General features: G+C 37.6%; 1 protein-coding gene across 1 annotated transcript in view; it reads left to right on the forward strand.

Annotated features, from left to right (window-relative positions):
• ST6GALNAC2 (ST6 N-acetylgalactosaminide alpha-2,6-sialyltransferase 2) overlaps positions 1-24612 on the forward strand; it is a 34653-nt gene extending 10041 nt beyond the window's left edge. Inside the window, exons 4-12 of the mRNA XM_072403218.1 lie at positions 6201-6290; positions 6381-6435; positions 10903-11089; positions 16100-16262; positions 18380-18518; positions 19667-19770; positions 20844-20927; positions 21231-21330; positions 21417-24612. Of these exons, the coding sequence (XP_072259319.1) occupies positions 6201-6290; positions 6381-6435; positions 10903-11089; positions 16100-16262; positions 18380-18518; positions 19667-19770; positions 20844-20927; positions 21231-21330; positions 21417-21584 (1090 nt within the window). The 3' untranslated portion in view covers positions 21585-24612. The remainder of the gene's footprint in view (positions 1-6200; positions 6291-6380; positions 6436-10902; positions 11090-16099; positions 16263-18379; positions 18519-19666; positions 19771-20843; positions 20928-21230; positions 21331-21416) is intronic.
• The last annotated feature ends 816 nt before the right edge of the window (positions 24613-25428 follow it).

Here is a 25428-nt window from a genome sequence, read left to right on the forward strand (position 1 = left end):
GAGGTCACTGGCCATATTGTAGGATCCACAAGATTAGCACTTATAAGTACTGTATGTCATAAATAGAGAGGTTCTCTAGAGCAGTGGTCCCCTACCTTTTGAAATTTGTGGAACACTAAATCCACGGACTCCGGACCATGCATGTGCAGGGAGCCGTTTGTCACTCAAAGGTGAAGAAACTTCCCCCAGAGTAATGTCATGATGCCAGAACCCTCTCACTCTCCCATCACAGGTCTGAGCCAGATACACAACCCGCCCTCCACCCTGAGCCTATACTTGTATGAGAGACATGGTCTGGGGCTCTGGCTGGACATGATGAATGTCTGGTATGTGCCCTTCAGCAATATCTATCAGTACCCACAACAACAACAACCATAATTCCCTTGTAACAGAAGAGTGTAGATCAGGCTTTGGTACTCTTTAAGCAACCTATGCAGAGAAACCAGTTTTTTAAGGAAAAAGTGTTTGAGATATGGAATCTACACGACTCCTGTGTCAGTGATTTCAGTATTGTAGTGCTACTCTGCTACCAGAGGTTTTGGATTGGATGAATCCTTTACCTGCTTTTTTAGATGCTTAGTGGAGACTATTTAGTTGTATTCTTAGGAACCCTTACCTTTCCCACCATAAATAGCTTTATGTATTCATTTACTAATGTGATAGGTGAGCTTTGTAGTACATTTTTCTTTTATATATCATAATTTTACAAATTAAGTCAGTGTTCTCCCCAGCCCCATTTAGCTAGGCGCACCACCCAGCACTTTTCAGTCACCACCCGGCTGTTTTTGGATGGCTACTGAGGAGTTTGGTCATAATAAAGGTGCTGCCACCCACCTACAATTTCGTCCCACCCGGCTCAAAAACATTTATGGGTTGAGCACTGGAAGTTAACACACACTAATTGCCAAAAAAAACTTTTTTCCTTCAATATTGTAGTGTGAATCTCATTAAAATATGAAATAAATCATATGTCATTACATCCCAATACCAGTGTAGCCAAAATAAAATTAAAACAAATATCTTGTTATAAAACATTCAGAGCTATTTGTTTTACCTATCTAAAAGGTTTTATTAAAATATGTGCTTAATGGGAACTCCTAATAAGCTATTAGGAGTATAAGCTAGAACTCCTATATAAGCTAGAATAAGCTAGAACTCCTAATAATAACCTTTTATGCAATATGTAAGACATTCATTGATATTTAAAACAATAGCAAGTATTTAGCAGCCTCCTTACTGTGTATTTGAACGTATTCAAAGTGGAACACGAGTATCATAACACTGCACACAAATACCATGTTGAAGGAATGACAGTGGGAATGACCTTTAAAAGACACACATTTTCAATTAGTGCATTTCTAAACTCAAAAATATACATCTAATATATCTCAGTTTATCATATACACTCAAAAATAAATATATTCAAGTATAAACCTGAAAAAAACAGGTAAAAATAGTTGACTTGGCTAAAAAACCTAGGAGGCTAGGTTTACAGTTATAGGAAAGTCTTGCTGGGCAGGAGGAATTGGTATAGATACCTATCCTTGTGCCAGCCATTACATCTTCCCCATGTATTCACTGCCTGCCCATGGTTTATGCAATTTTACTTTTTTTTTCCAGGTTTCACTTTAGACTGCTTATAATTTTAGGAATGCAGTTGGATGTGCAGGTGCATACACAGCTGCCCTTAGGTGCTGCTTTTGGCTGCTGGGTGCATGCACTCAACAGCCCATTTTCCTAGTAAGTCATTCTTATTGTGGGAGGAGTAAAGTTGCTTGCAGACATTGTTGTCAAACAAAGAATCAATATTGATTTGTAATCTGCCTTATGGGTTCCTATAGGCAGTGTCAGTCACTTGTAAGACCCATAACATTAGTCATATCTGTGGCCAGCTTTACCTTCTACTTTATGGAAGCTAAAAATCATAGAAAAAATATTTTTTTGCATCCATTGTAATTTTTAAAAACCGTCTTTGAGTAGACGGAATGTAGTTATTATAGACACCTCCAGTGTTCATTCTCTACCACCAGACTCATTTTACATGAGTGCAACATCTGACCCAGAAATATTATAAGAATGGAGCTGTCAGTGTGACATCACAATTGGCTGGAAGAAAGAAGAGCTTTGTAGGTTATTTATATTACAACAAAAAAAAAAAAAAGGCACGCGTTAACAGCCATAAAGTTCTAACAAGTTCAACCACTGGAGTTTTCTAAAATACCTTCAGGGCTAGAGCTTCTTGTAATTCTTTCCTTTACCCTATTGTCACTTTGACATCTGAGTACATAGAGTAATCATAGTAGCGGCTGACAATGAAGGTATCTGGGGTCAGAAGTTATACAGCTTCCAGTGACTGATCACAGTTGGATATTTACTGTGTCCCTGCAAGATATAAGGATTTTGTTTTTTAAATTTCAACCCCAGATTATGGTTACTTGTTATGCTTAATAAAAGGACATTTAAGCTCATCGAGTTTTCTTTTGCTAAAGCATTTTCTATGATGACCAATTGCCATTTTTAAGAGGATGTTTTTATTTTTTATTACACCTCTGCTGGTCCCCTGCAGCCAATTCTTGTCTATATGCATTTACTCCATCATTGGCTGCACATCATTGTTCTGGACTGTTTGTGGACCTTGCTTGTGCAAGATGTGTCAGCGTAGACACTTGTACATTCAACTAGGGTAGCAAGTGATAATGCAGAACAGTTGGGAGGCAGTCATCAATATATGAAAAAAGTGCCTTGATGCAATATTACGAGGTTTTATAACAATGAAAGCTGCATGTTTAAACAAAGATGAAAAAACTTCTTAAGCCAGGTTATGCTAATGTGTATTTGAGATAATCATGATTAGGTTTAGATCTACTGTAAGCTGAATTTAAAGTGAACCTGTTTCTTAGGCTGGTGTCACACCCATGTGAACAATCTGTATGGTTTAGTACATAGAAAAAATGCAGCACACCCGGTTTTTGGTGTATAAAACTAATTGGTTACCTTAATATGATGCACAATAATAAATGTTAACACGTGTACTGTGACACACTGCAACAGAATAAATAGGATGTGAGAGGAACCAGAAACATTTAAAGAAAAAGTTTCTGGCACAAAAATGTTACCGTTTCTAGCCAAAAAAGAGTCAAAGTTATCTGCACCTAGATAATAGGGATTGATTTATTAAAGGAGTTTGGGTTGTCCACTTGGCAAAGTAAATTATCACCTTGATGGACTGCGTAATATGTTGGCCCTATATAAATCTTGTTTAATAAAAAGAAAAATAATAACTTTGCATTTTTTCTTTACATGATTGGATAGGTAAATTCCACAGAGTTTCACTTTTTGTCTAAGCTCTGTAACAATTCCCTTGCAGAGTGATAATTCACTTTGCTATCTGAACTGCATAAGATCCTCTAGTAAATTAACCCCACTGAATCCCTTGGGCATGAACATTAATCTGCATTTAGTTGTATGCTTGTTTTGGGTGTGTGACAGAAACTACTAAAGACAAAAGATCAGATTTACATCCAAGCAATTAGTGTTCTTTAAATTGAGCAATGGTAGCCACCATAATCTCACAGTATGGGTCTACTTTAAATTATTAATTATAATTAAAGTGAACCTACACTGAAAAGAGGTGAGCAGTTCAGGTAGATGGTACCTTAGCAATGGAACACAATTTTTTACCACAATTTATTGTCCTGCCAAAAATCATTGGTTAGTAGACTTGCATGGACATGAGATCGTTGGCTTATCTAATGCCCATAATTATCTTTACACTATAGCTATGTACACATTTGCAATAATTGTAGATGGGAAGGATCTTCCGTGATCTTTTCCAATGACTAATGACTGCACAATGCATACATACAGCACCGTTCCGCTCTATGAAGAGGGAAGAACTATGGAGCAGCACCCTGATGCGCTCTCTCACTCCCTTTACTTCCATTAGGACTGTTCGTCGTCCATCGTTCGTGGATCTGCCAGGACAGTTGTTCGGATGTTGGACGACAAGCGATGTACACACGTAAGATTTTTGACAGATATCGGCCCTGAGCCAATTATTGGACGAGAACAATTGCACGTGTGTACATAGCCAAAGAGCAAATAAATGAGAATACCTTAGAGAATAGGTATAACCGGGAAATACATGGAAAAAAGTTTGCAGATGCAAATGAAGCTAACCCATTAAAATGCATTATGTTAAAATCCTATATATTATTTTTCTAGTTCAGAATCTCTGTTAATTAATTTGGCCATTGATTTTGTTTTAAAATAAGAAACCAAAAATTCCACTCATTTTCCATTCGAACTTTACAGCTCGTTTCTCCTGCTGTTTTTGTTATCCCGTATTCTCAGTGTAACAGCTATCAGCCCAGTCTTCCACCTGTTCCCTCTTGGTGTAATCCAGCTCATAGACGCGTAGCAGAACAGAATCCTTAACAGATGGGTTTTATAACTCACCCCCATCTCATTCCTTTCGCTTCCAAATGTCACAGATCTAAGTCTTGATGTCCCCTCTTAGGTTTCCCTAGGACATGTATCTACCCAGCTGTCTGCCAGTTCCCTGTGTCTTGCCAAGACTGCCACCTTTCATCTTTTTACAGGGCACAGATATATTGACATGTCATTTCCTTCAGGCCAGCAGAATGTGACACTGATAATGTCAGAAATGTGGACAATGTCATTCCTTTTCACATGAAATTTTATTAGCTCGACATAGTGGGATAATGTGTAATTCACATACACTTTGACATTGAACCCAATGCCTATGTTGTGCTTAAAGTAATAGGGAATGCAATTATGTTTCTTTTTTAAAAATTCAAAATGCCATTCTGTCATGCTGCTTGAGCTTCAATACTGTAGTTGGAACAAGTATGCGAGCCAAAACATCTTCATCTGCATTCTTTTTCTGGGCAGAGAGGGTCTGTATAGTAGCCAGACGGCAGTTTCAGATGGAAAGGTCATTAGAGACATTCTTTCCTGACAAGTTGCTCTAGGTTCAGAAAATCTACTTTATCTGATCAAGAAGACAAATAACAAAGCTGCTCCCTGTGTCATTAGAAGTAGACTTCTAATAAAGATAATCTCTTCATTAATAAAGCAAAAACAAAATATTCATGTGTACAAAAGTACAATCTCATTAATAGTACAATGTACAGGGTACAAGTATGTGGCTGGTAGGATAAACTTCAACTTTCTTCTGAAACAGAAATCTTTGCCACCAACTTCACAGCGGTTTTACAGGTCCACGGCAATCCTCTTTGGCCATTGGATGGTTACTGATGACTGTACTTGGTGTGCACAGGAGTTACATTCACCCAGTGTCTGAGGGCTCTACATTGGGGTCTACACTGAATCTACACAGCACAGGATTTATATAGGGGTCTGCACTACATGGCAGGCAACAAAAAGCCACCAGAAACCAGGAAAAGTTATTACTTCACATGTCTCCCCTGAGAAAAACCTTTATCTCCTGAAGATTTTTTGATTAGAAATTTTAAGTCCACTATGAAAGGAATGGCTGAGATTTGCATCAGACCCCAACTGGTATTTGCAGTATGTATTGTCCCGTAGCACTGGTGGTTCAGTTGGACTTCTTACCCTAGGTGGACCACTGTACACGTGCCACATTTATCCCCGAGACAAGCACAACTGTTCATCTCGGGTAACAATCATCTGATATGTGTATGTAGCTTAAGAGGAGTTCATTGTTTGGACTTATGCACATTTTAAGTAAATCTTTCTGACCATATACATATGAACTTAAGATAAATTTAATGGACAACAAACTTAAGTGAGTGTAAGTGTAAGACCCATAACACACTGAGGTTCAACCACTGAGGGTGTTATAAAGCCACACTGTTTGAATTTGATCATTAAACAAAAAGATTTTTTGAGATAATCAGCCCTCCCAGGCTGAAGAGGATACACTTTAATCAGGGAACCTGGGTGATTTCCTAATGGATTTCCTAAAGGTCATTTGCTATTTGTTAGCAAATGACCAGATCAATTCCAATTTGCCATCCATCTTCACTGATGAAAGTGTATCCTTTCAAGCCTTTGAAAGCTTTGATAAATCAGGCCCGTAATGATCAAGATGTTTTATGATAATTACATTATTGTTCAAATGATTATAATATAACATTTTTGTTTCTAATAAGTTATTTTTGACAGATAACTAAAAGACAATTTATGTTTTGCAGTGATTTCTGGCAAGGCTCCGGTCCTTCTACAGTGATGAAAAAATTGGATGAGAAGCTGGAGTCTCCGGACAACCAGGCTATGCAGGAACAGTAAGATTCCATAATCACAAATCTTCTTAGTCGGACTTTATCTTATTGTGATCAGAAAAAACTGAGATAGATATGTGCTTTTTTTTTTAGGAAAAGTGACCTCAAGAAGGCAGCAACATTATCAAAGTTGGTGACAAAACTTAAGGTTAGCAGTGCCAGTGAAAAAAGTGAAATTTTGTACTATTTTGCTATGATATCAAATCATATTTGAACCTATGAGCAAACTTTTAATATTTTGCAGTTTACTAATCCTTAGATAAGGAAGGCTAAATTATTTTCTTCCCTTTATTTTCATCTGGTGGTGGTGCTGCCAGTAACACTCTTCCTGTCCTAGGTTGACAACGCTTACTTATAATACTGTATCCATGGAGGAGCAGTGTTGTCACCCTTTGACAGGGCTGCAGAATACTTACCGCTGTCATCTGTAAAATGGGGAAAAAGATGGCTTTAGTCCTCAGAGCTAGGAACCAGGCTGATAAAATGCAGCAGAAGCATGGGGCAAAGGAAGTATTCAGCTTACAAGATTTTTTGTATCGCCAATTTTCTGGCTCCTTTTCAACAAATATAACAAAACACTGCATATTTAAAGACTAAAATGTGGCAAATATTAAGTTCACTGACAGGGATTACATGCACCTAATAAAACTTCACCTAACAACTTATAGCAATCTGATTTTTCTGGCTTGCAAAGTTACTAAATGGTTTAGAAAAGGTCAGTAACAAGCAAATCAAATCAATCAAAACTCACAAACACTTGAGGAACCATCTTGGTAACTGTACCTAAAGATTTGAAAGAAACACAATTACCGTAATGAGCAGAAGTTTGGTTTTCATGTTTGTAGCAGTCATTGATGATTCAGAGATCTGCCTTTTCAAGTAATGTGAATAGAGCCTGTAACTCCAACAACGTGAAACTTGCTTGTGCCTCTGCCATCACAGCTTATCACTAAAAGAAAAAACAGTTTTAAGAATCGCAAAGACCTGATATTTGCAGTTACATACTAAGATATTAGGCTGTCATATGCGCCCACATTCATTTTTCTATATCATCTGGAAGGGGGCAAAGGCAGGAACTTTATCAGCACCCCCTGGTAGACCAAATCTATTGCTGGATCATCCAGGTTCACCCATCATAGTCTATTGTTACAGAGTTTTAATAAATCCGGAGATGTTCTGTAATCCACACAGAGAACTGGGAACACTGGTAAAAGTTAGCAGTGGTGTACAGGAAGGTGTTTTGGCAGGATTGTTATGTTGTTTCAGATATTGTGCAGATGTGAGCAGCTTCGATCCAGCTAGGATGCGATATTTGTCTGATTTCCAACATTCAAGTTACTCCATACAGTTCATCCGATTATAAACATTTTTACATGATTGTCTGGACAGATATTAAATGGTATCTACAATAATTGTGTGCTTTTGTCTAAAATAGGGTAGTGAATAAAAATGTTTCAGCAACTCTATTAGTGTCTATGAGGCTTAAACATCTGCATTATTGGCAGGCTGACTATTAATCAGATTTTTATTGCAGAAAAAAGTGTGGTGTCATGCTTTAAAGCCCAACTAAACACAAAATCAAAGGTTTCCCTAAATCAACTCTCAAAGTTTTCATGTTAATTATTTATTATTATTACCTATAACTGAACTAGGACTGTGCACATATCCAGGACCTCTAATACTCAACACCTACTTCCTACACCTAGTTCCATCACTTCAAACAGAAAGATGGTTTACATTGTAATGCATGGATGCTGCAAGATTTATTTCAGCATCTTCTGTTCTTACTACTTTGAGTTTTACATAGTTAGTCAGGTTGAAAAAAAGACATAGGTCCATCAAGTTAACCACCAACCCCAGATAAAACCCCACAGACATAGTTGATCAAGAAAAAGGCAAAAACCCATCTAAAGCAGTGGTCGCCAACCTTTTCAGACTGACAGACCAGTAAATTTACCAGGTCAGGATTGTGCATGGCCAGGGATCCGGGTGTCACCTAAAGGGGGAGAAACTTCCCCCATAGTGATGTCATGATGCCAGGAACCCCCCCCCCCAATCACCCATCGCAGCCTCAGACCCGGACCTCAGACCTGAAAGTGGGCCAGTTGTGTCCACCAAAATTTTCTCACAGACCACCTGTTCTAAGGTAACCGCTGTTCTTAAGCATTCTTCAATGTGCTCCAACAGGGGAAAAACATTCTTTTCTGATGCCTTGGGGCAATCAGATGTTCCCTGGACCAATCTCTTGTATCATGCCTTTAAAGCTTTAATACCCAGGTACATTCTGTGCTTCTAGAAAAACATTCAGCTTTTTCCTAAAGCAATCTATAGTAGTTGCTGAAACTACTTCCTGAGGGAGCCTATTACACATTTTCACAGACCTTACAGTGAAGAATCCTTTCCTTGATCCTAAAGTAAAAAGTTGGGAAAAGAGTTCTCTATATGGACCATTTATATATTTTTACAGGGTGATCATATCCTCCCTTAAACGTCTCTTCTCAAGGGATAATAGATTCAGTACAGCTACAATCTCAACTCTATGGTACATCAAGATGGTGCATAGAAACCATCGCTTTGACGGGCTGGAGAACCTTTTGACCACCAGCTATTTACTCCACCACTTGTTATTCTCAGCCAAACTGAGCTTACAAGATCTTTAGTCCTTTCATTTGCAAACAAATAGCTAATGACTTTTAGGAAATCCATTCCATTTTTACTGGATTACCCAGCTTTACTGATGAATGTGTACTCTCTTCAGCCTTGGAGAGTTTTGTTAAGTCAGGGCCAGTGGATCTGCTTTACTAAAATATTGCAAAGCTATTGGAAAAGCTAGACCAATATATGAGAACCTTGGCGATAAAGCAAACCTGGAACAGATTTTTTCAATAAGATTTGTACATTTTTACTGTTCCTACTGCTGGTGCATGCACATTACTGTAATTGTACAAATTCAACATTATTGTATTTTCATTAATTATCACAACGTCTACTTTTACCTGGTTAAGGATTGAAATTAAAAGTTGCAAATTTAAATTTTCGACCTAGTAGCAATCCGCTTTAAAGAAATCTATACTATGCTTGTAGATCACCTTGGTTCACCAATGATGGTCTATCTTCTCCAGTGTTGGGGAACAATGCCTGCAACCATCCTCTAAGTTCTATGGGTATCCTAATAGTATGACATGTTGACCACGCATCAGTAGAAATGCAAGGGTGCTTGTGATGAAAGCAGTCCTGCCACTCTAATGTAAAACCTGCATACTATCACGGTCAAGTTCTTCTATTGTTTAAAGTATATGTAATCCTGAACAATAAACTTCTCTTATTTGCTTTCATTGGGTCAGTAAATATACAATAAACTGTTGCAGTGTGTTAATAATGCACATGCGGTAACGTGTGTTATCATTTTCTGCATTGTGACAACACTGCTTCCCTATGAACAAAGTACAGTGACTGAGCGTTGTCACCCTAGCACAGGAGGTATTTTCATTATCTGGTGGATAAAATAAAGAAAAATATATGCAGCTACAACATTCTAAAGATAAGCTTTAATATATTATGTTTTGTTCTTAGGTTTAGCTACATAATATTTACTCTAGAGTTTGGAAGTTGCCAGAGTTTGCGTAAGGTCAAACCAGAAGACAGACTTACAAACAGCAGCTTGATCGTTTAAAATCTACAAAATGTAATTAAAAGTAGATTAAAAATAATATCCCTCATGATTGAAATTGCTCTCTAAATACATGAAGTTTTATTGGAAGGTCTAATAGTACTTTGCATGGGGTCCTATATGCTAAGCAGTTTCATTTGGCAGCCACTCTTTAATTTGGGTGTTTGCAGGATCAAGGAGATTTGTAATGCTGATTAGGAGGCCAGTTAGGGAAAGTAAAAGTGGAACTCCAGACAAAAATTGCTAAGAGGTTTTCTGTAAAAGCTTTTGAATAAAATCGAAAAGGGCAAAAACCTCAACCAGGTATGTTGCTCTGTGCATCCCTAATCCCTATTACAAATAATTCCAAATAGCTCCTCCAACCTCTGTCCTATGACGTTAGACAGTAGCACATATACTAAGGGTGCATACACATGTTCAATATTTGTCGTTGGAAACGATCTTTCATGATCCTTTCCAATGACAAAAGACTGAACGATGCATACAGCGCCGTTCTGCTCTATTGAGAGGGAAGGGGTAAAAGACGGAGCAGCACCCTCCTTCACTTGTTCCCCTTTACTTCCATTACGATTGTTTGTCGATCCACCAGGACGGATCCATAAACGGCAAACAACGAGCGCTGTACACACGCCAGATTCTCGTCCAATATCAGGGATTGTTTGATGATTTCAAAACACATTAGCTCTTTAGCTTGATTGATTACAGCAATTTAAAAATTATGGATTTTGATGGAAGATTAAAGATTCGGGTTCACTGTTTTGTGTTGGGAACAACCTCACCAAAATTGGTGGATTTCTTAATCTTTCTTAATAGTAATTCATTCTCAGTTCCTTTGACTTATATGGTCTCATTAGACAGTGGCACAGCAAAGATGTTTTTTTCTCTAATGAATCATTGTAATAAGAAAAAAAATGTATAAACCATATGTATTACTTTTTATTCCAGGTACAGGAGCTTCCATCAGCCTGCCCCAGGTCTATCCGTGCTCGTGTGCAGAATGATACTTATTTTAATAAATTATTCAATTTTGACATCCCGGTGCTCATGTGGGACCGTCATTTAACAGAGGAGAATAAGAAAATCCTCAGCCAGAGGCTACTGCCATATGGATGGAAAGATGTTCCCATAGAAGGTAATCAGTCAGCATTCATTTACATTAACTGATCCATTAAAATCCAAACTGAAGAAATTTTCAATACTAGTTGTGTTTAAAAAAAAATAATTTTATGCTTACTAACCAGAAGGAATACCAACACCAAATATTGCACTTATGTATTTATATATGTATTAGGAAAAATCATTAAAGTCATTAAAGTAATTAAAATGGAACTAACTTAGATCAAATAATTTCATTTCATTTCAGCCTTATGTTACTCCCTGTATATTAGTAGGGAGTTGACATTGCTAAATCCAGGTCACCAGGCTCGCTGTGCTGCGTAGATTATAGAACTGCATAGGGAGAATTCATTAATTAATTTTTTGCCAAGATCTTGTATTGATGATAGGAAAGTTGGGAGCTGCATAAAGTCATCCCGGCACATCCTAAAGATTCCCAATGGGGGCAAGGTGTGGTGTGCAGTAGCCAATGCATGTGTGAATATTATGTCTTGTGCTCCTTGGACCATTCTTTAACAATCTAAGCCTGATGAATCCTGGCATTGTCATCCTGGAATTTTCCAAAACTCATTATTTGGGAAACCTGGTCATTCAGTATGTTCAGGTAGTCAGCTGGAAGTTGCTGAACTTAGACCTGATCTACTGAAGTACCCCAGATCATAGCACTGCCACCATAGGCTTAGGGACTTTTTCTTTGGCTAAGCAGTGTATCTAATTCAACTGTTCATTTAGGGTTCAGCTTCAATGAACACACAACTATACCTTTTATATCTTTATGGACTTTAACTGTAAGTAGCACATCAAAAGCTACCCTTAAAGTTAGTGAACACCTCTTCTTTATCCCGAATGCAGGAATATAAGGACCCATATCCCCAAACCAAATGCTTTGAGTAGACTGGTCTCTGTTCTATAGTTTTCTGCATTTATAAAGTTCTCTATGATCAGAGAATTTCTGAATTCTTCCTGTTTTAAACATATGAGGCTTCCCTTCTGCATATGGATATATAGCATCAGTTTAATATGTGTAACTGGGATTAAATATTGTAAAAACAAAACCCAATACAATCTGTCTTCTACCCAGCTTTTACTCCAGATATTGCAAGGGGTTTCCTTGAGTCATGAGCAATTTTGGCTATCTCTAAGAATACAGATACCCCAGGCCAGCAGTGTAAGGGTGACATTCTTTCTATTAATTTACTGTGGATATAGTAATTATAGAAGGGGTTCCCAGAAAAAAACCTGAATGTTATTTCAAGGGTTCCCCCATGTTAAAAAGCTTGCTCTAGTGTGTGTTGATGACAGGACATTGAGCAGTAGCTGATGTAATTGGTACAAAAAAAATATATGACAGCACCTGAATCTTTCCCCATCATACATGTGTAAGGTGCATACAGAATGACCCTGTGCCATTCACAAGCTGTAGCATCGTACAATGAATGTAAACTATCCCAACCCAGCACATACCTATACAAGAACCATACGGAATATACTCCACTGCATGTGATCCCATTATATAGTCTTGTTTGATGCTGCCATTAGCTCCCTGACCCTTCCCACTTATTCACACAACTCTTACTCATTCATGTAATCTTTCTGATATTCCACATCCCTAACAGACCTCTACCACATGTAATATTAGGATGAGTCCTGTTTCACGCCATCCCATGCCAAGCTTACAGCAGACCATACAAAATATAGAGACAACAGATTAGGAATTTGACATTTCAGTAGTGCATATCAGATCTGTGAAACAATGACATTACTTATTTTTGGTAGAACCATCAGCTGAAACACACAAAGTTTCACTGTCCTAAACTCCCTGCAGTGTAGGGCACAAAAAGCTGCATTGTGGGTGTTGGAATTAACCACATAGGAAGCGGATCATTTGCTGAGCTGCATTTTACAAAAAGACAATAAAAGTCCTTTTTGTTGGAACTATATAAATGGCAACCCAAATATCGGGGGAATGTATTGTATTAGCCATTAGCCTAGATTGTAGGCTCTTCTGGGCAGGGTCCTCCCCTCCTCTTGTGATACTGTCTGTATCTGTCTGTCATTTGCAACCCCTATTTATTGTACAGCACTGCGTAATATGATGGCGCTATATAAATCCTGTTAATTATTATTAATAATATTAATAATAATAATAGCAGCCATGGAAATCAATTGTGAATTATTATGCAAACGTATTTTTGTCTAATTTGCAATGTTTAGTACCAATAACGATTTATTTATGAAGCAGTCACTGAAACATTGTGGAGAAATTTCCAGGTCCAATGGCAGTAATCAATTCTCCACCAAGGAATGTCATAGCCACTGCTTTATCAATAGACCCCATAGTGTTATTTAGCACTTTGCTTATTTACCAACATACATCTGGCTTTGTGGTCTTCATGGGATGGTGAGATCATAAAAGCTGAACTCAAAGACTGTAAGCTCTTCAGGGCAGGGTCCTCTCATCCTGTCATTTACAACCCCTATTTATTGTACAGCATTGCATAATAGGTTGGCGCTATATAAATACTGTTTATTATTATTATTATTAATTATATTACTAATAATAATAATAATAATAATACTAGGCAACAGCTAAATGTGCATATGAGACATTTTAACTGCCAAATGTTTTCTTTCAGCTCAGTCCTAAAATTTACACAGCTGTATTAGTATAATTTTACCTAACAGGGTCAAAAACCTGATCTTTCTGTCCTTTACTTCCGCTTTTACAGGTCTTTCATCCCAGTTACTAAACCATGAAAGAAGAAGCAGTACACCTAATGACCTTTTTATTAGCTTTCTATTCCCCTTTATATTTGTCTGGAGTACAACTTTAAACATTTTAACACATGATGTATTTCCACCAAAGGATTGTGCTTGTCAATTATGATCGCAGTAGAGATCTATACACAGAGCTGTATTCACTATTTATATATATATATATATATATATATATTTATATATATATATATATATATATACATACACACACACAAAACCACTACAGATAACTTAACATAGAAAAAGTAAAAGTCTCTCCTTTACATCAAAAGACTGAAAGCAGCCGTGCAAATGCTATTGAAATGAAACTGTTTTTTCCTATTTTTTTAGTATTCTTGCTTTTCCAGGTATACAAACAAATTCAAATATATTTGACATCAGATTTATGAAGTCCAGTAAATCAATTTGTATTGTAAAATTTGTAAAACCTGTACTCTCCCCTTGGTCACTCAGTTTGTACATTGCAGGGATAAATCCAATTGAAATTTATTTGGCTGTGTTATTTGTTGGACGGATGTGCCTTTTTGAGGTCATCGCAGTTGATTCTCCTTCCTCTAATACAAAGCACAAAGCAATATTATAGTTGTACACAATGAAAATGCAAACTACATCACAGATGCAAAGCAGTTGTGTATCACATTACCAACATTCATCTGAGAATGCAAACTGAGGAGCAGCACACTGTTTTGCATTTTACATATTTGGCAATTATATGAGCTAGGCAAATTGAATTAACTTTGTTCCAGAGGCTCTTATTCTTATTTTTTCCATTTTCTATTAATTTTAAAGTAATGTCTAGATGATTCTGAAAATGGTTTTACATTGAGTAAGAAGATCAGTTGTTTGCCAATTATTTTTCCTGTTAATCACTTTTTTTATAAAAGATTTATTTTGCATATTTTTCTTTGTGAGTCCCATACCCCTCTTGTTGTTTTGTGGGTGGCTATTTTGGCCAAATGGAAAACACAGAGCCATGCTTTTTCAGTTGCATCAATAAAACTCTAGCCGTTTGACACTCTGCACCTGGTAACAAACATTTCCTGCTGATAAGAGAACCATAAAACTATAAATTATAGTAGAAGCAGAATCCAGACAAGCAGATGTATATGTTAACAGATAGAGTTGTAACTCTTCTGTTGAACCTGTAATATAAACCCTCCACCCACCCTGCATTGCTGTTTTAAGCTATCCACACATAGTAGCACACAAGGTAGATAATTGTTGTGGAAGACAAATGATTGCCGTGGTCAGTTGCTAAATGGCTGACCAGGTAGGACTGCTGTCAGTTCCTATGGGGAAGGACACAGTGGGGTTCTGCTTGCCTGTCCTCCCCTCTTTCCTCTCCATATAACTGAACAGCGCTGCGTGTACAGAGCCTATTGGTTCTGCGTTCACTGGCAAGGAAAACAAAAAATAGTTACCATCAAATTTAATTTCTGTATGTAGCATAACTGCCATATACTGGTGTTGATTGGATGGTGAATTAGCCTAACCATGCTGAATTTTGGAGATGTATTTAGCTGTTTACCTGGGTTAAGCTTACATTTAAAAAAAACTAAATAAAATACATATATAAAAACTGTTTTACATGACAAAGGATTTATCAGTTAAGTCTTGAGCTTTACAAGTCCCTGCCACACAGCACAATGACCTCTTCTGCAGGGAAGAAGACCTGATTTTTAGTTTCTTCTGAAGTTTACTAACACTTACACAGTGATCTCCCCAGCCCCTTTTAGCTGGGCGCACAACCCGGCACTTTTCAGTAACCACTCAGCTGTTTTTGGGTGGTTACTGATGAGTTGGGTCAAAATCAGGGGCCACCACCTACCTACTATTTCTTCCCACCTAGCTTAAAAAAATTTCTGGGTTGAACTCTGTTTACGGATCTTGTCCCTTTCCCCGCCTAGGACTCGACGTTGAAAGTAATAGAAGGAGACTGATGAGCTTATTTCTCTGTCTCCTCCAATCAGCTTGTTCCTTGTTAGTACATGAGCAATGCAGCATTACTGACAGGCTCTTAGTGCTGCTTCCTCTTCTCCAAATCTTGCTGTACAGTAACTGCTGAAGGCTGATATGAAGTCAAATTCAAGTATAATGAACTATTATACTATTCAAGTAATCAGTTCTGCAAATCAATATTTTTAATGATTTATTTAAAAGTACAAAGCTGTATCAATTTGTTTCTGTTATACTGACATTGAGTTTAATTTTTATCTTAAGTAAAAAATCCATATCAATTTTTTTATAGATGTCACCACTACATTAAAGCTACTCAATGATTCTGCAAACAGGAGACTTTTTGACTGGCAGACACCCAAGGGGTGCATACGTTGTGCTGTTGTTGGAAATGGTGGAATCCTGAATGGTTCCCGTAAAGGGAAAGAGATAGACGAACATGACTATGTGTTCAGGTAAGGGATATAATTGCCCCCTTCCCGCAGTCAGATCCTGAGAAGGAATGATAATGTAGCTTTTTGTATCGCCTTTCCCATCCTTTTAAACATGGGGTAGCCTTTAAAATAACTTTACGGTCTTAGGGAACCCCTTTTACGATTATTATTACACCCACACCTTAAAGTACATGGTAGCTTGGTGGTCAATGGGAAGAATTTCTTTTATATTTTAAATATAACCAAAAAAGATCATTGGTGCCAGTAAACTGACCTGAGAGGCACAGATTGCTCAAGGAACCTCCAGCAACCTCCCTGGTTGAGGAAACCTGATCTAAACCTTGAGGGCCCATTACTCCAGAAGACAATGGGATGCAACACACTAATTTTCTTGCATTGCATTACTGAAAATGAATTGGCTACAAATCACTTAAACCTAATAAAAAGGTTGGGACACATAAATTGTATCAGGAAAAAATGCATTATGCAACAGCAACTGAACACATTCGGAGGTACGTTGGGGTGCCATACGTACAATGCCTGGAAAGGTGCACTAAGCGTTGTAGCCATCCATGTGTTTCCACATTTATATTTATTAAACAATAAAATGTTGACCCTTTAAAGATAAAATTTAATAATATGATGATGAATGCAAATTGGCTTTCAGTATTACCCTTTAGTGCTGTTCCGTATTCCCTAGCGGGGGCCATGACCTAGTTTGGGGCCATTGCAGTGAAATAACATTTTGCGGAGGGGAATCTTCTGCAAAGAGACTGCCGTCTGCAAACTGTAAATAGTTATTATTCTTCTGTGAAGTGTTTTATTGGCTGAATCTGAAAGTTATCCCTGCAGGAGAGCAGTCAATGAGATCAGCACAAGCTTAAAGTTGTTCTTGTCACTCCTGTCCATCAGCACCTAACACTGTAGTATTTAAGGATCACTTGTCATAGGAGAAGTATGTAGTGTGCTGTTACAGACCTCTCTGAATGTGTGTTACCTGGCTCAGTTCTTTTATTGAGTCATTGACCTTGAGACAGAGACACTTATAGACAGCTCCACGTCTGTGACTCAATATTAAGGTAAGCCAAGTGGCATCACCCATAATAAAAATTTAAAAAACTCTTGTTTATAAAATTAGAATAACTTTGTCACAAATTGTTGTGACGAAAGTGCTGATGACATCAGAAAAATCTTCCAGCAGATTCCAGAAGCCACTGTTACACAAGCCTTAGCCGCATTAACTAAATGTAGCAGAAGAGATTTTTTTTTTATTTCTTAAATGAGAGGAAGTTAACATGAAATAATAAGCAATCTCCCCCCACTATAAGGCAATGTTTTTTTGAATAAATTAATTATTGCCTTGATGGCAGAAAATTGTTCAATTTAAGAAGACATGGTCCCATTGGTTTTCTTTTAAGGGTATGTTAGTTAATAGGAATTTAATGGATAATACATACCGAATCATTGGAAGAAGCAAATTATTATGTTATAGGGGAATTTGGACCTTTGAAAAGTTTATATTGCTGTGTTGGAAGTTTTTTTTTGTAGTTTTTTGTCCTCTTAAACAAAAAAAATGAAGAGAAGTAAAATTAGTGCTAATCTATGTTTACTGCGGTCTATTAGGATATAATGATTATTGGATCTTGTTATTGGATAGTGTAAAGGTTGTCTCTTGTTCCTTAACTTGCTATGTTGTGTAAAAGTGTTATTTTACAGATTCATGTGATTTATTTTGATGATTAGATTTTGTTAGTTGTACTGATTTATTTTTCATTTTAAATAAAGAAATGAATAAAATCTTCCAGCTTATTTATTTTGCTGGTTGTGTACCATTGGGGAGATTTCCAGGAGACTGTCTAAAGGATGCAATGGTCACCATGACTAATGAAAGGTTAAAATCATCAAAGTGGAAACACAGTCAGCAAAAGAAACTGGGTTTAATCTTTCCTCTCAAAACAATCACAAATGATTTTAATGAAACACTCTGCTTTCAAATATATATATGTGCAGTTTTAAGGAGATTGGTGCAGCTCATTGGTGCATTCTTTGGGAAACACGGAGATTGACTAACATATACATTGTAATACCATCCTGTGTACAACTAACTGCAACCAGTTCTCTTTCTTGTACCTTTCCAGGCTGAATGGTGCAGTGATTAAGGGCTTTGAAGAGGATGTTGGTACAAAGACTTCATTTTATGGCTTCACTGTCAATACCATGAAGAATTCATTGATTGCTTATAATGAGTATGGCTTTACTCAGACACCCAAAGGAGAGGTAAGCTACACAGGGATAGCCACCATGTGATCACTGGCCGTTATATTCAGGAATAGGTGATTTCCCCCTATTGAGATTCTAGGCATTATCCAAATTGCATTCTATGCCCTCACCCTGTTTCTCTTTAGATCAAATCCTAGCATTATTTATTCTGTAGAGAGAATCAACTTCTGCATCTACCAGGACCTCTTGCCCTCTACTCTGTGTTTGCATGCTTTTGCAGAATTGTTATGCTTGGGAAGAAAGCAATATATTCACATGTATTGGCACAGAGGTGGGTGGGGGGATAGATGGAGCTCTGTAGTTCAGCAGAAAGGGTTGACAACATTGGTTGGAGTTTTAGTGCAGAATTTTAAGCACTGATTTGTATGCTCAAATTGGTTAATAAGTTATGAGCACTGGATTTCTGGTAGATCAACAGCTTTTTTTCTAAATGCAATGTTTTAAAGGGATACACAGTGTATGGGGATGCTCTCTTCTTTTCCTTTTCCATCCGCTTTCCTTGGAATGGACAGAACTGTCTGTATAGGGTTTATTTGTTCCCACTCTTGCTGGGGAATGATAGCTAAGAATCATTTCCAGTGACTGTAATTGAGCATCGATACTACACTGATTTATGTTTTTTTATAGTTAAAGAATGTTATGCTTTCTGCTAATCCAGCCATTCTCAACCAGGGTTTCTCCAGAGGTTGCCTGGGGTTCCATGAGCTGTGGCTGACTATACCCCCTTGGACGGTACTTGCATAGTTGAGGATCCAATGCCATAGGCATTGATCTCTATACTTTCCTATAAGAATTGAATTTGTACCACCATGGTAAGAGGGACATTCTTCACAATGACCCTCCACTGTGAGGGCATCTTTCCCAATAAAGCAGGGACCCCCGAAACCTAAAAAAAAATTTAGGGTTCCTTAGGGTTAACAAGGTTCAGAAAGATTGTACTAATCTGTGAAGCCATAACTAAGCTCACAGGCCAAGGAGAAAAGGCAGGATCATCATTTTCCTGGTGTCTTGACATATTTATCCAAGCTGTCTATAATAGAGCTGTACCCTGATACTTGCAACATTTGTGCTAACTATTTATGTATACTGTATAATATGTCTAAAAGGTCATTTAAACCATATTTCTTGTCTGCATGTAAACACAGGGAGTTCGTTACATCTTCATACCTTCTAATTCAAGAGATTATGTCATGCTGAGCTCTGGCATTTCAGGAGTTACGGTTCCTAGTGGATTTGACAAGGGAGACATGTAAGTTCACAACATGTGTATTCTATGTATACAACCTGGGGCTTGATAAAGATAGAACTAAACTTAAAAAAATTGTAAGCAGGGGGGTCTTTTATTGCAGAAGGGTCAGGAAATGTCTGTTCTGCAATAAAACAAACTTAACTGCCTGTTTGCAATCTTTTGTATAATGTACACTGAGCTGCACATGTGTACGATCCCGGCATAGATGTCTGCTGGGAATGACTGAACTCCTTTTTGCTTTAATGGCACAGTAAATTTTGCTGACATGTAAGCCATTCCTTAAAAGTTTTCAAATGGTTGACATCATGTGCTGCATCATGATGTCTCTGTCCTCAGCTGTAAAACATAGGAGGATTTAAATCCACTTTAGGAAAACTTGCAACCAAGCAAAGGAAGAGGGCAGAAATGCGAACACTAACAGCATTTACATATTTCAAAAATATGCTTAACAGGCACAAAGATAGCATTCAGATCTTGAGTAGTTATTCACATCTGTCCTTCCATTTCTTCCAATATACTTTCATCAATACATGTAGCTCACCAAGACTGGAGAAGAAAGACTATAATATGAGAACTTGGGTCCTCATCAAACCTGGAATGGATTTCCTAAAATCATTTGCTATTATTTGCCAAATGTTTCCAATCCTGGACTAAATCCATTCCACATTTGCTAGATAACCCAGGTTCTCACATGATAGTGTATCTTCTCCAGCATTAGTGAACTTTACCAGATCAGGCCCATTTTGTATCATGGTAATGATGGCTGCATTAAATTGCATGAGAAAAGACGAAGAATTGGCTAAGCATTATTTTTTCTGCTGCAGTGCACCACAACATGGTAACGCTGTGTTGAGTTGGCTTGCCTTAATGCATTGGCGTGCATATTGTGCATTGTGATGGCATACAAGCTGAGACATGAAATATAGCAGTGCTCCACAGTGGACAGGTATGATTGGGCTCTAAAAGTTCTAACCCAATCTCACACTTTCCAATAATAAAGTATGTTGATAAGAATTGGTTTTTGTGTGTTAAAACGGTAAAACCAACAGTTTTTTTTCACTTTTCCTCCTCAGGCCCTCAATATACTATGGCCCTGAAGCAACTCCGAAGAAATTCAAACTCTTACACCCTGACTTTTTGCTGTATACCAGGGAAAGGTAAGAAATATCTTTTATCTTTCCATTCTCTTTATTAAAGCATTATTTTTGTTTTTTGGCTGTTTTGGTCATTTGAATTGGCTAACAGGTTTGCTTTAGAAAAATAAAAATCATTAGAATGTCTGTAAGTGGGCATTGACATCCAACAGGGAATATCTTAAACTGCCTGCATGCAAAAAATTATGTAAGTTTTAATTTTCCTTGAAAACGTGCCCAGTCCCTTTCCATTTCTTTTGCCTTTTTAAAGCTCCATAAAGTTTCAAGTCAATGTTTTCCATTTCATTCTGTGTTTGCTTCTTACAGATTCCTGAAGTCTGATATATTAAATACGGAATATGCTAACCTGTACATGCCAAGCACTGGGGGTCTGATGCTGCTGACTGCACTACATACCTGTGATACGGTACAGAGAAGCCCTGATCATGACATATTTCAATCAAATACATCATCTACTCAGATAATAATGTCTGTTTGTTTCTGTTTCTTTAGGTTGATGCATATGGATTCATCACATTTAATTATAACCAATATTCAGACCATTACTATGAAAAAGAAAAGAGACCACTAGAATTCTATGCTAATCATGACATGATCATGGAAATGCGTTTGTGGAAAAAGCTGCATGACAGCGGGATAATGAGTCTCTACCAAAGATGAAAGAAGTTCTTTTCCACTGAACTCCAATGAACCTTCCTCTAGGAGGATAATCCCTATGGAAAAAAACTGGATAAGTGAAACACCAGATACAATGACCTCAGAGACTACTGTAAGGAAAGACTAAAACTATGACGTTTTGGAAGGACAGATAACGTATGTCTTTCTTGTACTTGATGCCAAGTAAAGTTGATTGGTCTGGTAGACGGATTAACTACATTGTATAAGAAATTTAAGAGCCGGTTCAGAAGATTTTATAGTTTTGATTACCACTGCCTTTGCTTGCAGGTTTAAAGTAGTCCTATAATACAAAAAAATTGCTCATGCTTAGTGTGCGAATTCTAAGTAGTGTGTAGGCATAACACCTACGGAACATTCCTTCATCTCCTGAAGGATAAGACATGATCCATTATCAGAATCTTTTTCATGGACTGGCATGCTCGTCTGAAAAATAGATCTTCATCTGAATTTTAGGTCCATTTGTCTAACACAATCATTATAAGGTGTCCTCATCTCCTTGTTGAAATTTTGTCTTTATGAATATGCAAATCCTGCTACAGAGATCTGCTAAGTAATGTGAAATTCAATTCAGGAGCCTAAGAATATGGCCTAAAGCAGGGGTCCCCAACCCCCAGTCCGACCTCGCGGCCGTCTGACAGCTGGGCCGCGAGAGCACGGAGACCAGTGGTGGTCTGCGGCTCTGGCCTGTGCACCCTTCAGTGGGGTCAGGAGAAGGACCCCGCTTGGGAGGGTGCACTGGTCAGGGCACAGACCATGTCTCCTGTATGCGTTGCAGGCTCAGGGCGGTTGGCGGGTTGTGTCTCTGGGTTCTGGCAGCATGACGTCACTCATTTGAGTGACACTCGGCTCCCTGCGCATGTAGTCCGAAAAGATTTAGTGGTCCGCGAGTTCCAAAAAGTTAGGGACCACAGGCTTAAAGAATAACTAAAATGTATAATTTGCTACTACTGGACCTTTTTCTTTAATATAAAAGTATAGGCATCTTTATAACATCCGTACATAGCATCCAGCAAAGGCATGGGCTACACTTCTCATCCGGGGTTCCATAGAACATTAGGGTTCATCCAGAAGTTGCCAGGGTTCTTTAAGCTGGGGTTGACTGTCTTTGGTGTCTTGTTTACTGTCTGAAGCTGCCATCATGGCCACAGAATGACCCAATGATGTTTTTACATGCCTATATGGGTTTATTACAGACAACATTCTTTACACCAATCATTATTCCAAGGGGACATTTTTCTAATGAATTTATTTTTAATTTAAGGGTTCTTCAGGGGTGAAAGGGTTGATAAGGGTTGGGCTACACCTTTGAGACACCATGGGCTTTAATGGTCAAGCCAATTTTGAGGATCTAGATCTGAGTAGGATAATTTTGGGGTAAAGTTGGTGACCATTTCATGCTGGTTTTATTTTTTTTATTTATTTGTATATGTAAGGGAGACCAATGGAAGCAAATTATTCATTACAATACAAAATCTCACTTGAGACTAACCTATTCAGCAACAGAAAAAAGCAACCTTGAAACCAGAGGAGTGAAAAGCAGGCTCCAGTTACAAGACAAGAATCTTTTTCCTGTAAAATGTCCCTTTTTTTCATTTGAAGAACAACGGGCTCTTGTTTACCAGTCTGTTCCGCCGGTTAATGTTCTACTACACTGGTTACTAAATTTAAACAGTAATTTATCAAGAACACTAATGGACTGAAAAAAAATACTGAGCAAGAATGTCTAAGTCTATGTGATTATTATCCAACCGGCCTGTTAATTGAAACAGTTGTATGTTTTTGGACACAGCAATCTTTGAAGTCCCAGTTCGTTTTACCTGTAGAATTGTTTACCTGTAATTATTTTACAGAATGATCACTTTTATTTTCTTCACATCAGTGCCTGGGGTGGCTTCTCAGTTTGGATAGAACAATCAAGCATGTTTATGGAAGATCTTTCACTTAAAATGTTCCTTGCCACTCCAGCTTATGTCTAATTCTAGCACAACAGTTGTGATTGTGATGTTACAATGAGATGACATCATCTGTACTACTTACTGTTTTTTGTTATTCTTTTGGTACATTTCCCTGCCACATTGTTTTCTTAAGGCAGGAGTTTGCAGTGCCTAATACATAATAGGACAAAGGTGTTCTCCTCACTGTCTGACAACCTCACATGAATGTTTAACCTTTCCCACATCTGAACTCTAAAACATAATCTAACCTGAAAAATGACCCCAACCTCCTCCATAAAACTTCAAATTAAACTCTACTGTTCTACAACGGCAGCCTATATATGTCTCTCATTAAAGGTGCACTTTAACCCAATGGCTAAGACTAAATAAGTGCAGCAAACTGTTATAAACTTCTTCTCTTGCACTGAGATTTAACAACTCCTACTTTTAATGTGGTTCTGTGCCTTATCTATAATATACCTGCCACTAATAAAGTGTGCAAATGTGAATGACTTATTAAAGTGTATCCAAAACCAAAAGCAGAAATGTAATATAGTGTAATTTATTAGTCCTTCATATGATGGTTGCATTAGTTTTACCGTTTTTCAAATTAAGAACTTTTTTTAGTAAGTACAGAAAATACATAACGGTCTTGCCTAAAATGCAGTGTCCTTGTCATAAAGGCAGACAACTCCAACCTATGTTACAACCTTTGCTCCCTTCATACATACAATGGAGAAAGGAGTGTAGACTTTCGGGACAGGCAAGCTGTAATTTGCATGATCACTGGGTGAAAATTAAGGAAAAAAAGTCTAATTTTAATTTAAAGCCTAATTCACAAAACTAATGCAGCCACCACATTTAAGGACTGTTAACTTGCAATATATTATACTGTTGTATTTGATTTAAATACTCTTTACTGTTACATTAAGAATTTTGGTAAAGTAAGAAATAATGTATTTTTTTAATTCTGTTTCATCAGTGTTTTTAAAGATATTTTTTAATAAATGTGTAAATAAGTTTGTACTTGTTTGATTTGATGAAAAGAGAAATATAGAAAGATTATATAAAAGAAATGTACTTTTTGTCTGGAATTTATTTTTTAAATACAGTTCTGTTCCTAGTATGTGGGGGTGTCTAGGCCAACAGCATCATACAGTTGTATATCTGAAAGGTCTAAGGCAGGGGTTCCCAACAGGTGGATAGCGACCTACCGGTAGATCGCAAAGGCAATGTGAGTAGATTGCGGAGCCCTGCCTTTCAATAAAAACTCCACCGCGCCGGAGTTATTAGGTCCAAGTTTTTATTGTTGGTAGATCATTTTGACTTGGTCTTTTTAAAAGTAGCTCGCAAGCCAAAAAAGTGTGGGCACCCCTGGTCTAAGGTATTTCTCAATGCCAGGAGATGTGGGGATTTGATGAAGTCACTACTGGGCTGATTGCTGTTAAACTTGCTGGTGGATCTGATGTGTGGAATCAAGTCCCTGCTTCTACCAAGAGGGTTTGTTCCACATAGTGCAGAATAAGACGTGATAAGTCATTGACAAGGAAATACATAAACAGGGATGGAATCCACAATAGTAAAAATCGTGGGGCGGGCACGGGTGGGAATGCTGTGCCCTCACTTTATTTGGGAATGGGCAGATGTGCCCACTCTTATTTTGCAAGGAATTCTTTGCCTGTTTTTGTTTTTTTTGGCCACAGCACTAAGAGTTTAATCTCTTTTCAACTCTCATCCATGTATGCAAATATCAATGCAAATACCCATGACATAAAAGTATCTATTTCAATGAATACATGAGCCAACCAAAACTGTGATGCCAAAAATATAACTAAATTGTAAGAAACTATACACAATATGAGAGTAATTCTGTAAACTACACACAGGCAAAT

Source organism: Pyxicephalus adspersus, chromosome 3 (assembly GCF_032062135.1).
Source record: "Pyxicephalus adspersus chromosome 3, UCB_Pads_2.0, whole genome shotgun sequence".
In the NCBI taxonomy this organism is placed as follows: Eukaryota; Metazoa; Chordata; class Amphibia; order Anura; family Pyxicephalidae; genus Pyxicephalus; species Pyxicephalus adspersus.